At 40.1% G+C, this 13,694-nt stretch overlaps 1 protein-coding gene across 2 annotated transcripts in view; it reads left to right on the top strand.

The window, feature by feature from the left end:
* The first annotated feature begins 7,160 nt into the window (after positions 1–7,160).
* Positions 7,161–13,694, top strand: part of TMCO5A (transmembrane and coiled-coil domains 5A) — a 34,890-nt gene continuing 28,356 nt past the window's right edge. For both annotated transcript variants that reach the window (XM_017867840.1, XM_017867834.1), the window contains exons 1-7: positions 7,161–7,253; positions 7,823–7,914; positions 8,874–9,023; positions 9,431–9,554; positions 9,929–9,979; positions 10,733–10,804; positions 13,567–13,623. In XM_017867840.1, the coding sequence (XP_017723329.1) occupies positions 8,884–9,023; positions 9,431–9,554; positions 9,929–9,979; positions 10,733–10,804; positions 13,567–13,623 (444 nt within the window). In that variant the 5' untranslated portion in view covers positions 7,161–7,253; positions 7,823–7,914; positions 8,874–8,883. The remainder of the gene's footprint in view (positions 7,254–7,822; positions 7,915–8,873; positions 9,024–9,430; positions 9,555–9,928; positions 9,980–10,732; positions 10,805–13,566; positions 13,624–13,694) is intronic.

The raw sequence follows: 13,694 nt of genomic DNA, 5'->3' as shown, positions 1-13,694 counted from the left end.
CAGACAGACAGACAGACAGACAGATAGATAGATAGATAGATAGATAGACAGACAGATAGATAGATAGATAGATAGACAGATAGATAGACAGACAGACAGACAGACAGACAGATAGATAGATAGATAGATAGACAGATAGACAGATAGATAGATAGACAGATAGATAGATATTCACACACACACACAATGAGACATTATTCAGCCTTAAAAAGGAAGGAAATCATGTAATTTTCAACAACATAGATGAATCTGTAGGACATTTTGCTAAGTGAAACAAGTCAGGACAGAAAGACAAATACCACACGATCTCCCTTATATGTGAAATTTAATACACTTGAACTCACAGAATTGGAGAGTAGAATGATGGTTACCAAAGGCTGGGGGTGGGAAAAGAGGGAATAGGAAGTTGTTGATTAAAGGGTACAAAGTTTCAGATAGGAGAAATATATTTTGAGATTTATTGCACAGCAGGGTGACTATAGTCAATAGTAATATATATTTCAAAATAACTAGGAGAGTCCATTTCAGATGTCTCACTATAAAAAATGACAGGTAAGTGAGGTGATGGATAAGCTAATCAGTTTGGCTTAATCATATCACATTATATAGATATATCAAAACATCACATTATACCTCATAAATGTATATGATTATGATTTATCAATCAAAAAGCATTCTTTTAAAACAGTAATAAACAAAGTTGAGCCAAGATTAGAAGAGTAATCTCTTCAGAGGGCTGTGCTGTGACTGTATAGCCCTAAAGGGAAGGGTGCAAGGGCTAACCCTCCAAACCTAGAGAGACAGGAGGACCAAAAGGAAGGATGGGAGATCTGCTCTCCCTATGCAAGGTAAGTGAGGTGGGCTAAGTAAAGAGCTTCTAAACATGTTTACATGCTAATCTTCACAAGCTATAAATATACCTTACATAGTAAAAAAGAGTCTCTGCAGAGGTGATGAAGCATCTTTAAACACAGAGATTATCCTAGGTTATCCAGATGGACTGGATATAATCACAAAGGTTTTTATAAGAAGGAGGCAGGGGGTCAGAGTGAGAGAAGCAATATGCCAATGGATGTAAAGGTGAGAGAGTCCCAGAGAGATTTGAAGATCCCATACTCCTGGCTGCAAAGATGAATGACAGGGCCACACACTAGGAATGCTGGTGGGCTTTAGAAGCTATAACTGGCAAGAAAATAGATTCTTTCCTAGAGCCTCCAGAAGGAAGGCAGCTCTGCCAACACCTTGATTTTACCCCAGTGTATGAGTCTGTTTTCACACTGCTATTAAAACCTGCCTGAGACTGGGTAAATTATAAAGGATAGAGGTTTAATTGACTCACAGTCCAGCATGGCTGGGGAGGCTTCAGGAACTTACAATCATGGCAGAAGGCAAAGGGGAAGCAAGGCGCCTTCTTCACAGGCGGGAGGAAGAAGTGCTGAGTGAAGAGGCAAGAACCCCTTGTAAAACCATCAGATCTCATGAGAACTCCCTCACTATCACAAGAACAGCATGGGGGAGATAGCCCCTATGACTCAATTACCTCCACTCATTCTCTCCCTTGACACGTGGGCATTATGGGGATTACAATTCAAGATGAAATTCTGGTGGGGACAAAAAGCCTAACCATATCACCCAGTGACAGTCATCTCAGACTTCTGACCTCCAAAACTGTACAATAGTAGATTTGCATTGTGCTAAGTCACAAGATTTGTGGTAATTTGTCATAGTGACATAGAAAACTAATACAAGAGAAAAGGTTTTAGAAAGCCCACTAGGACATCTTACTATATTTCTTCTAAATCCCAGTGAACACTGGGTACTGCTATCTGACTCTCCTCTGAAGAGTCCAAGGGCTTAATACAGATTAGCTAACAGCTTTGACATCAGAGTGAACAACTGGGAATTGGCCTGCGTTCCAGAGCCTGTTGAGAGACAAAGAATATGTGAGTGTGCCTTTCCTGCAAAGGACTGTCAAGGTCTTATTTACGAAGCCCACCTGCGGGGCCAACTTCATGGACATGGGACTTGTGCAGCTATACAGGGACCTACATTCAAGAGGAATCTGCTTAATTTAATGTTCTGTTTTCCCTGGCTTGAAATTCTTAATCATTTCTGAGCAAGGGGCCCTGCAATTTTGTTTTGCACTGAGTCTTGAAAATTATGTGGCCAATCATGGTCACCTAAAAGGACAAGAGACCAGCAAAGAGATCCTGACAAAAATGACAAAAGTCTTGCAGTTAGTAGAGAAGCAAGTGAAGAGCCAGATTAGACATGCTACTGTCCAGGTCAGGGCTACAGATCCCAGTTACACCACGATACTGGTCGGGCAACCTCCAAAACATCTATAAGAGCAAGTAAGAACTTTTTAAGTCCCCTTCCCTCTCCTATGTACTAGGTGTATGTTCACCATCATAGCCAGCTTGGTGGGAGGGAAGAGCAGACATGCTCCATGTGGAAAGAGATAAGTAAACAAAGCCCCTTTCCTCAGTTCCAGCTTTTCTGCCTACAGTAGACCTCAGCTGCCAGAGGGTTGAATACTCAACTCTATACCAAGTTCAGAGTTTTGATTACTGCATGATATCAGATGTCTTGATTACTGAACTGGAACATTGCTGTGTGACTGGAAGCAACCAGAAAATGTCGTGGGATTTCCAAGTTTCCATTTGGAGGAAGAATTAGTCCCAGTGGAAAAAACAAATAAATGTAAGGAACAATAGGAGACCAAACCATCTATGGATGAGCTCTTGTTCAGCCAATGATTATCTAATCAGGTCAAAGTTAGGGAGTCAGAGATAAAAACTCTCACTGCCAGTTTGACAGACCTTGTGCATGTAGAAAACACTCAGTATTGCCTTTAAAACTAACCAGAGTATAAATAATATAAAAGGGAAAACTTCCAATATATTATTTTAATAGGAAAAAAATCCATGGTAAAACTTGTATACATGTATAGAATTATTAAGTGTCAATTAAAACAAAGAAAAAAAGAAAAGATGACAAACAAAATAAATTTCCAAATGTACTCTTTTTGGTTGGAGGAAAGAAAACAACTTGAGCCTCTGTTATAAATGGAAATATATGTAATACATCTCCCCTCAGACATCTCATCTGAGTGCATAGCATAGACAAGCACGGGGATAAGGAGGGGACTCCTTCCTTACATCCATCCTTCACTGCCCCTGAGTTATCTTTCTCAAAGATAATGATTTTATCACTCTTTGCTTAGAAGTTTCAAATGCCTCTTCAGGAGGTTTCAAGGTGAAACCCAAAGTCTGCAGCACACGCACATGGTGCTCCTCAGCCAACATAGCTGTTTCTTCCCCACCATTCCATGTCACATACACTCTTAGAGCTCTGTTTCCCAGACTTCAGTCACTCACACACCACCTTCACAGTGTTTGTTACATTCACGTTCCCCCAGAATTGCTATCAACTTAATAGTTTTCTATAAACCAAGTAATGTTTCTACTTAAAATTATCCTCATGCTAAGCAGTGTCTTTTAGTCAAGTTTTAATGTGCCACTTTCAATTTTACTAAATATTTGACTATTACTCTTGAAATTAACCTTTTAAAATTAAAAAGTTGCTCTCTGTGTCATGTTACACCACCAGTTGTTCATGTAACACATGTTGGTATGCACTGCTCTAGACAGAAACTACAGTGACGTCTTTGTTGTACACTGAGCATACTGTGCCTTTGAAACTATTGTTTTCCTCCTCTTACCAAGCCCTTTTGCATTACCTGGTAAAGTTATTCCCTTCCTTTAGGATTAACTTAACCCAAAGTTACCTTCCCATGGACGCTTCCCCAAATCACTTAAAGCTAGATGTTTCTTCTCTGTATTCCAAAGCACTTTCTACCTACTTTCTACCTTTCTTCAGTATGACATTTATTACATTGTAGGGAGGGCCATACTATGTACATGTCTGTCTGCCTTATGAAACTAAGTAGTCATCCATGGGTTATCCCATGATCTAGGTCAGTACATAATAGATGCTCAATAAAAAATTTGTCAAACAAAGAAAGAATGATAGGTATGTAGCCAAAGCTAAGTTAATGATGTCATTTATAGCATGACTATCTCAGCACAATATTACTTCGGTTAAACCAAAGATGCTCCAAAGTCTCAATGTATGGAATATTCTCTACAATTATCAAATAAGACTAATTAAAAAATTAAATGTTTGTGTTTTCCATATATGGCAGAAAGAACACAGAGCTGGAAGACTTGAGAAAAGAGTATGCAGTTACGTTGGAAGTCAGTGTAAATTGTTTATAAGACTTTGGATGTAAGTTATTCCAGTTATTCTTTTTTAGGAATCCTCCATTTAATTATCACTAACTAATTGCAAATTTTCAAGATAAAAGTTAGGGAAGCAAATTTAAAATAGAGCAAAGGATGATGAAAGCAGCTACCAAGCATTGGTTACCTCTGATGAAATGACCTCACTAAAAACAAACAAAAAAACTGTTACTAATATGAAGCGTACATAAATCACTGCTCCATGGTAGCATCACCATGTGATAATCAAGAAAATTCCCTTTTCCTGTTGCACTTTTGCAGGCTTCCAGAAGAATGAGTCAGAAAATGTTCCGGGTATAGTCATACATGGGGGAGATCTTCTAATATTGACTTTTAATCCCAGCAAGAGAGTTATTCCTTCTTGTCCTTACTTTTCTTATATTTTTTATTTTGAATACTGATTTATAAAGGGTCAAAATATAAGCTGTTTTATATTTTGCTTATACTGAAAATTATAATGCTTATACAAATAAAATCTTTGAATGCTTTTATAGGGATGGGGTCTCCCAGCAGAACGGGGCAAGGCATGGCACTGAAAAGCTAACAAGGTAAAAGCAGCTGCTCTAAAGCTGCACTCTGTGCTGATCAAACCATCTCCTGAATAGCAGGAAGGCTTATATCAAACACCTTAATTTGCCCCCAAGGCCCTGTTTTTTCCATGATTTAACAATTCCCAATGATAGCAATCTGTTGTCCTCGTCCCACACAAGGCCTCAAGCTTGGGGTTCTGCTGCTCATACCAGCTTGCCTTCAGTAGCCCCTCAAGGAGAAAAGCTCCCCAGGAAGGAGATAGAGCTTTATTTTTATCCCAGTTAAAGTCCCTGTCCAATCCATTAACAGCTGCGATAACCTTGGTCCAGGGCATTTCCTGCAGAAGCTATAACCAGCTGGGGTTAATGAACTCTCCCTACCATTAATTCCTGGGAGAGGCCATTGGCCTGAATTGTTACTTAATTACTCTTCTGTGTACAGCTTCATAAAGCAATGAAATGCCTTCTTTCAGGAAGAAGGGAGATGGTAATGGGGGTCATCAGAGGCCATTAATTTTACAAATAGTTTATTGGAAACTACAGTATGTTAAGAAGTCACTCTGGCTCACAAATCAACTCAATGTGGTCCTTACTAAGTAGAGATCCAAAACTTCACAAGTTTCCGTGACTCGCATACACAAAAAGTTACAAATGGTACAGAATCTTATCAAAGGAACATACCTTCAGGTATGCAGAAATATATGCTTTAGATTCTGCAACTGATCATACCTTCCCCTCCAGCTCCTGTTCCTAAAGTTGGCAGGAAAGACTCACTAAAGTCAGTTTGAGATATCATAAAATTTTCCAATTTAAAAATCTCTTTCAGGTAATTTCTCAGTCTTTTAAGGAGATTCTCCCTCTCCAGAGTGCTGCTCTTTCCTAAGATGGTGGCAGGTACAAGGAAAAGCTATGTACCCAGGAAGCATCACAGGAAAAGGTTTGGGTTTTCATGCCTCCCCTTCATGCTCCTAGATCTGCTGGACTCTGTGTCCACCTCAGCACAACTGGAGGGTTTCTCTTGTCCACCCAACCTCTTACCACATCTGCAGACCACTTCCAGGTCTGAGAATGCTCAGTTGCTTTTTCTGCACCACCCTAGTTATACTTGCAACAACCTCCCCACCATACACAAAACGCATATACACACTGCATTCACTCTTACCTCCTTCACCTGTTTCTGTTTCCTCACGGCAGTGTTCCCAAGCAAAACAGGCTCACTGCCCAATGTGCTGGAAGCCAGTACTATGACGTAAGGTTTTTGAGGTTAAAAAAAATAAAAAGCTTTTTACTGTAAGTCTACCAACAAGGAGACAGGAATCCAACTAAAATCTATCTACTTGCGCTGGCTTTCAGGCAGTTCCTTTATTAGAAAAGGTTTAGGAAATGGATTCTGGAATTAGCAAATGACTGGTAGAAGAAAAGGGGAGGTCTGAAAAGTCCTCGGGCATGCACAATTATCTCTTCATGCCTCCTTATGGGTCCCATGTGCAAATTTAGAGGAAATTAGTATGAAACATGCAGTGGAAACTCAAGCTGTGACATTAGTAAGCTTGTTCTGCACAGACTCCAGTTGGCCTTATTGGTTCCAACCAATTTCAGCCAGGTTTTTTGTTTTAAAATCTCTCAAATAGAGGGAGTTTCAGCATTTCTGCAAGTTGTTTATTTTCTTATCTGCTATTCTGCAAGCTCAAGAATTTCTGTTAGTCACTGGTTTCTTCAACTCTTTGGGGTATGGTTTCAGCAGTCTCCTCTTTTATCATGTCAAGTAAAACTAGTTTTATTTATTTTATTGATTGTGTTACCAGTCCCCCACACACACATGCACACACACACACACACACACACACACACACACACATACACATCTTAGAATATAAACTTCATGAGGTCAAAGGCTTTTGGCTGCTTTGTTCACTCTTTCTCTCCAGTGCTTAGAACAGAGTCTAGAAGACACACATCGTGCTTATTCAGTGTTTCACTGTTTGTTGAATGAATGAGTAGTTAGTAGTTAGTTGGCTATATGATGAAATTAGACTGCTGGCCAAAGGACCTAGACTTTCCATTTTAGTCACACTGGGGCAGGAAGAGAGCTTTATCTGCCAGAGAAATAAAAGATAGAGGCTGACCCTTCAAATTACCCAGAAATCAAATCTGTTGAACCTACTGCTACTTAGGGCAGACTTGGCCATGAAATCCATACACTTATCTAGGCTCTAGACTCTACACAAATGATGAGAAACCATTGCCACCCACCCCACTATGACATGTTGCCCCACCCATCCTATGTCAAAAGAAGAGTCATGACCTCTCAGAATGTTCTGAGATTCTACTGGATAGTTCCAGTGGAGAAAGATTAGACTCCTCAGAAGCTAATTGACTAGGGAAGGATCAGGGAGACAAGATACACCAAAAGGGAGAGGTAGAGTTTGTAGAAGAAATAAAGGGGAAAAAAAGAAACTAAGGGGAAGAGAGAAACAAATGATTTACATGTACTTGGTTTTCTGAGCCCTCTTTAATACTAAAGATCTTATTATCTGGAAATTCTGGCATACGCCAAGATAGAGAGCAAAGATTATTTTTCAGGGCAGTTGTAAACCTACATCCATGCCCATGGTGCTTTATGGAAAGCAACTGGCCTAGAGCAAAAAGAGATTTAAATATTGATTACCTCTATTTCTTTATATTGTCTTGTATAAACTTCCACAGGGTTTTATGTTGATAAACCATCTCTGACTATGTCTAGTAATAGGATGTATATTCCAGCATTATCTCTGTATCCTGACTGTATCTTTACTAGGGTATAATCAGATCACGGGCAGAAGAATCAAAGGGCTGAGTTTTGTCATGGTTAAAATGTGAGGATTAGAGGGAGAAAACAAGTTAACTTAATTTGGTTTCTACTTTTTAGGAATCCTCCCCAGTTACTCTGTTCTTGATAAATGAACCCATTTTTCCAATTCATTAGATACATCTCTGTTGGCATTTTAGGGAATCTACAATGGAAGGACACAAGAAAAATCAACTGGATTAAGTAGTCATGATTATGCAAAGCCATATCCAGAGACCAAGGTGTAAAACAGGTTTGCTATTGACCCCTTCCCTCATCTTCCAGCCTTCTTCTCCCCTTCTACTCCTGTTATGCACCCACCTCCGCACCCGACCCCAAGCATGCCATACCCTCCTGAAGTGATTACTGTGAATCCCCCATCCAAGCAAGCCCTTCCAAGGTAGGACTTAACTTTCCAATATTATCCTTCATTCCTATCTAAAACAAAAGCCCTGGTGCCTCACTACACTAGTTGTGGTTAATCAATTCAAACAAAACCAATGAATTAATTTACATTAGAAGAAAAGAAAATATATCAAGAGCCTCCCACGTACCCTTTCTAAAATACTCTAGAGTTACCATTATTTCATTTAAATTTACTTCAGAAAAGATGTTTCATTTTTGAAAGCTATGCCTAGAGCCTATGTGTGTGTGTGCTCAATGGAATGACTCTCATGGTAAAAATTTCAAACTTCGTAGCAGACAAGTGAGGGAGAGTTGTTGAGGTGGGAGGAGGAAGGGAAAGACTGAAGCCCTGTCATGCTGGTGGAAACCCCTTGTGGCTCTGCAGAATGCCAGGCCCAACCAGAAGTGATGTGCCAGGTGCTTAGATAAAAGTGTTCAACAGATGTGTATTGTATGAGCAGGTTTTGTGACTAGTTTAAGAAAAGATTTCCAAGAGAAGCATTTCTCTTCAATGCTAGGGGTTATTTAAGGAAGCAAAGCTTCTCATGAAACCAGAGTGGAGGTGCACTATTAGATTGAGCACTTTGGAGGAGAAAGCCTGGGAAAGACCCTTGCTAACTGAGCTGAGAATTATTGAAACAGTTGTAGAGCATGATCAAGAAATGTAATTTTTCAAGAATGAAAATGGTATGCTCCCAGAGAGAGCAAGGTTAATAAACTAGATGTCTTCTAAATATCCTTTTTGGCCCAATGATTATTGATCTTGAGATAACTGGCCCTTGTTCATTTTGGGGGCTGAGTCTATAGGTCGGAGAAAATGGAAATCTTAAGATTGGCTCAGTCAAAAAGAAACATTATCAGTTTGAACACGGACCTTGAAAGGGATATGCAGAGAATGGATGAAGCAAATCAGAAACTTCTTCTCAAAATCCAAGAGAGAGAAGATAAGATTCAGAGGTGAGTATTAAGGTTTCATGAGGGAAAGTCCCAATCCAAAGAAGGGGTGGAGGATCAAAACCAAAACCGAATTTTCCTGCTTGTTCTAGAGATCTCTATCTTGTGTGGTAGGAAGTTACTTCTTCATTCTTTGACATTTCTCTTGAATACTGATGCACAGCAAGTTTCAAATAGATTCCTACAAGATGGAGTTGAGAGAACATTGGGGTGTTTGGCTTAGGAATCAGGCAGGTCTTCCTTCTTATAATACTGAAGTGATCATGATCCTGTGGATTCAGTAAGGAAGAGTTTTCAGCTTGAGATTCATGTACACTGTCCCTAAAGTTCCCTTATATCGGATATCTGTGTTTTATCAGTTCTGAAACTGCCAAGCATGGGTCTTCATGGCATGTGCTTGTGTTGTCCAGGCTGGAAAGTGAGATCATTCAGACAGGGGACCTGGTGGAAGATGAAGAGTGGGAGAAGGAGAACCGCACCACGATGGAAAGGGAAAGAGCCTTGCAGGAGCTGGAGGAAGAAACAGCCAGACTTGTAAGCAAGAAGTTGGGAAGAGCCGTTTAATAGGTTGCATTCCTCGTTCCATCCTTCATCAATTATCAGATAAGCTTGTCTCTCCTTTTTATACATGAAGAGTAGCCACCTCAAAAGTCATGACAGAATTTGTCATGCATGGAAGGGGATGTGTTTGGCTTCTTGGGCAATGTTTAATAATTGGGAAGCCCTGCAGATGGGCATCTATATCCCTGTATTTTACCTGTCGTTTGATTTCAATATACACATGACATTATGCAAATAAGGTCAAGTTGCTGCAGGAAAATATAGCTGGGGTGAAATGGACAGCAATCAACTGAATAAGAATAGATGGAATACAGAGGCAGACTTACACTGTTATTTCTCTCTCACAGGAAAGGAAGAATAAGACATTGGTTCACAGTATAACAGAACTTCAACAAAAGGTGAGGTGGGGTTCTTGTGTTCTCCAGTGCCCCCACAACAGCCCCACTCATCAAAGAGGCAAGGCTGGGGGGAAGTGATCATAGAGGAACCCATAAGTCAGAGAGGCCTGTATGGGGAGTGCATACTACTTTCTAATCCACTCTCCTGAGGCCAAGGTTCATGACCTAAATGTTATGGATTTTCTCTGTAAGTATGAGGGGAAAGGAATGGATGGAATATTTAGTAATCTCATGGGTTCTTCATTCTCTCGCCAGAAAATGGATTCCAACAGATACTCTGTTGAAGTCATTGACTGGAACCTTTGTGGTGAGAGGTTAATTTTACTTTCAAAAGAGACCTTTTAAACAACAATAATTAACTTAATCCCCAAGGATTTCCTTTTTCTTACCTAGCCATTTCCAATACCTCAATACCTCCTCAGAATACAGTGGGCTTCCAATGACTACCCTACTCTGACCCATGAGTAGAGAGTAGCCCTCTACTATAGAGGGCTGTATCCCTGAATAACCCAGCATGAATTAGGGGTTAAGGAAAGTACTCCTGCCTTGAGAGGCCACTCATCAGTGGCCAAGACTAGTGAGAAGAAGATGGAGGTAGAACAAAGATGTTTTCCACAGGTCACCAAGTATCTACCAAAGGACTATGTCCTGGAAAGTTTTATAAAGGCCATAGTTACTAATCTCCACACACCAGAGAAAGTCTTTGCCTTCTACACCTTTTAATTTAGTACATTTTTTTATTTGAAACTATAGCTTACAAGGAAATCACAAAAGATAACCAATTGTGAACAAAGCAGTCCAGATGGAGCCCTAGAAGAGACAAAGGTAAATGAAAAAGCAATCCTAAATGTGGTTGGGCTATGTAACCAGGAAACAAGCTGTTAAGTTGGAAATCATTGTCAATGTTGTGACAAATTCTTGGTAGTTTTCCCCCATATCAAGCTTAAGCTTGAGCCACTGAGTGCTGAATTCTTCTCTGCCCTTAGTAAGGAATGTCACTCTTAAGTCTTATTTATTGTTCTCTCTTCTGTTAGGAAGAGGAGGGCACAAATGCATATGTAACATGTGGGGCAGTTAAAGTCCCCAGTTTAAAGCCACAGCACATAAATTGGTGTATGAAGTTGGATAATTTAATTACTCCCTCTTAGCCTCAGTTTCAAGATTAAATGAAATTGTGTATATAAAATATTCTCTCCTTTAAGTTTTACATAATTATTTAAAAGTCTTGCTGAGGTGCATGTATGAATTCAGAGAGGCAGAACTAGGATTTGTAAGTCTACTGAGTGCTCGGCAATTTATGTACCCTGTCATGGTTTCCAATCTAGAAAAGGATTCAATTAGTCACTCAAGTATTTAATGTAACCACTACCTGCTAAGCACATCATACTCTGCTTGGCATGTCTCTAATTGTGTTTCAGAGCTAAGAACCTGAGACCAACCACAACCTATTTGATAAGAGAAAGAGAAAAATTTTTTGTATATATTCAGGGGGTACAAGTGCCATTTTGCTAACATGGACATGTTGTGTTGTGGAGACTTTTTCTTCAGAGAACAGATAAAATTTTTTGACACCTTCTCTAGAATTACATCTTTGTCCTTGCCTTATCTAACTTCTCTTTACCCTCTAAAGCCTACACTTGGTTGTGTGTATGAAGCCTCTGAAGATTTGGATACATAGAAAATATAAATAGAAAATGAAAATATGGAGAATTACTCCCCTATCTTCTCCTGGCCAATTTAGTTTTGATGACCACAAAAATAGGAAGTCCAAAGCCACCAAATAAGCTTGCTTGGCTGTGCTCATTCAGGTAAGTTATCTGGAAAGAGAAATCTGGAAGAAATTGGAGCCCAAATTAGGAAGAGCTATAAAGACCCCTGACTGCACTTGCCATATGATTCCAGTGGTCAGGACACTGATTTTCTTACAAAATCACTTATTTTTCCCAGAAAATAAGCCCAGTCAGAATTGAGTGGTGACACTTTAAGTCTGGCTGTGCTCACTATGTCAGGTAACAGAGAATAGAGTCTAGTGTTAGTCAGAATAATGGCCATTATTTTGCTGGCTAGCCCTAAAGAGTTCTAGAGTATTGTTTAATCCTTTGAACCACTCTTTGCCCACGTATTTTATTGAATTATCAGGTGATCTCTCTAATTCTGTGAAATGTACAGAATCTCTTTTGCTTCTGTTCCTCTGACATGCTAGTCATCAGTGCAGCAGCTTTAATGGAGTGTCTAATTCAACCCTTTGTGACTCACACCATTGGCTTGAAACTATATATCCCTTAGCACATTTGGATAACCGGTCCTGGATGTAACTAACTGAAGAGTGAAGCAACTCTCAGAAGAATCTGGATGTGAAATAATGGCAGCGAGGTGAAAGTGGGAACAGCAGAGCCAAAAAGGGAAGGAAGAATGGACATGTCTGCTCTTCCACCAAATTATCTCCCAAATGTATCCATTCCTCTCTACCACTTCTGTTACTACTATCCTTTTGCAAGCCACCATAACCCCTTACCTGGACAAAAGGAGTCACCTCTCAACCAGTCTCCCTGCTTCTACTCTCACGCCCAAACGATCTTTTTTTTCAGACACAGAAAAGGCTATTCTCTAAAAACATTAATCAGATTGTGTCTTTAGGCTCCAAGCCTCTCCTGCCTTCTCACTGCAATTAGAACAAAGAACCGAAATCCTTTTAGAAGCCACAAGGCCCTACACAATCTAGCCCCTGTCTACCTTATCCCACCTTGCCTCCTACCTACCAATTTTCCTTATGCTCTGGTCACACAACTGTTTCATACAAGCTAAATATGTGATAACCTCATAGTGTTGGCCCTCGCCATACCCTTCACAGAGAACGTATTTATTCCAGATCTCCATTTAGCTAGCATTTATCATTTAGGCTTTAGCTCAGGTATCATCACATCAGAGAGGCCTTTGCCAACCACCTACCTCTCACACCACCACTACCATCACTATCTTTAAACATTAATGTTTTTGTTTCCTTCATAGCACATACCATTATCATGTAGATGTATTTGTTGTCTTCCTACTAGAATGCCAGCTCTGCAAGGGTGGAGAGCTGGTCCATCCTGTCTACTGCTGTATCCTAAGTACTACCCCCTGCCCCCCGACACACACATGCTTCACTCCAGCATAGCAGCTGATGTAGAATGGTCTTTTTCCAAGTATTGAAGGAAATAAAAGGGGGAGCAAGGCATACAGGGAGGGAGAAAGGAGTGAACAAACACCTTAGAGTCTGACCGACTATATTAAAGGAAAAGGAAGAGTGAAGTTTTTCAAAACTGGTATTGTTTTTAAGAGAAATGGCTAAGTAAGAGTAGGAAGCTCAGAACTGAAGTTTAGGGGTGAAGGTAGCATCAGATGAAGACTAAAAGATAAAGAGTATAAAAGAGCAAGTTTACCAAGCAGCTGCAAAGGGTGCTGGGTGGTTTAACTCCTCCATCAGGAAACGTGTGAATTCGTGGCCCTGAGGCTCCTCATGGCGCGTGAGACCACCTTGGTGACAGCATTCCATTCCTGTACACCTTTCACCTTGCCGAGTTAGCAGTCTCTTTTGCTTTCTTTAGGTTAAGTTACAACAGCTGGAAGCTTCCTATGCACGCCAAGAGAAGGAGCTGCTCAAGGTAACAGCAGGAACTTCAGTGTGACTTCTCCCCGAAAAGGGAAATGTGATCTTTGGTCAGATAATCTATTT

This window comes from Rhinopithecus bieti, unplaced genomic scaffold, assembly GCF_001698545.2.
Source record: "Rhinopithecus bieti isolate Rb0 unplaced genomic scaffold, ASM169854v2 scaffold_115, whole genome shotgun sequence".
NCBI classification, from domain to species: domain Eukaryota; kingdom Metazoa; phylum Chordata; class Mammalia; order Primates; family Cercopithecidae; genus Rhinopithecus; species Rhinopithecus bieti.
This window is presented reverse-complemented; position numbering and strand designations above follow the sequence as displayed.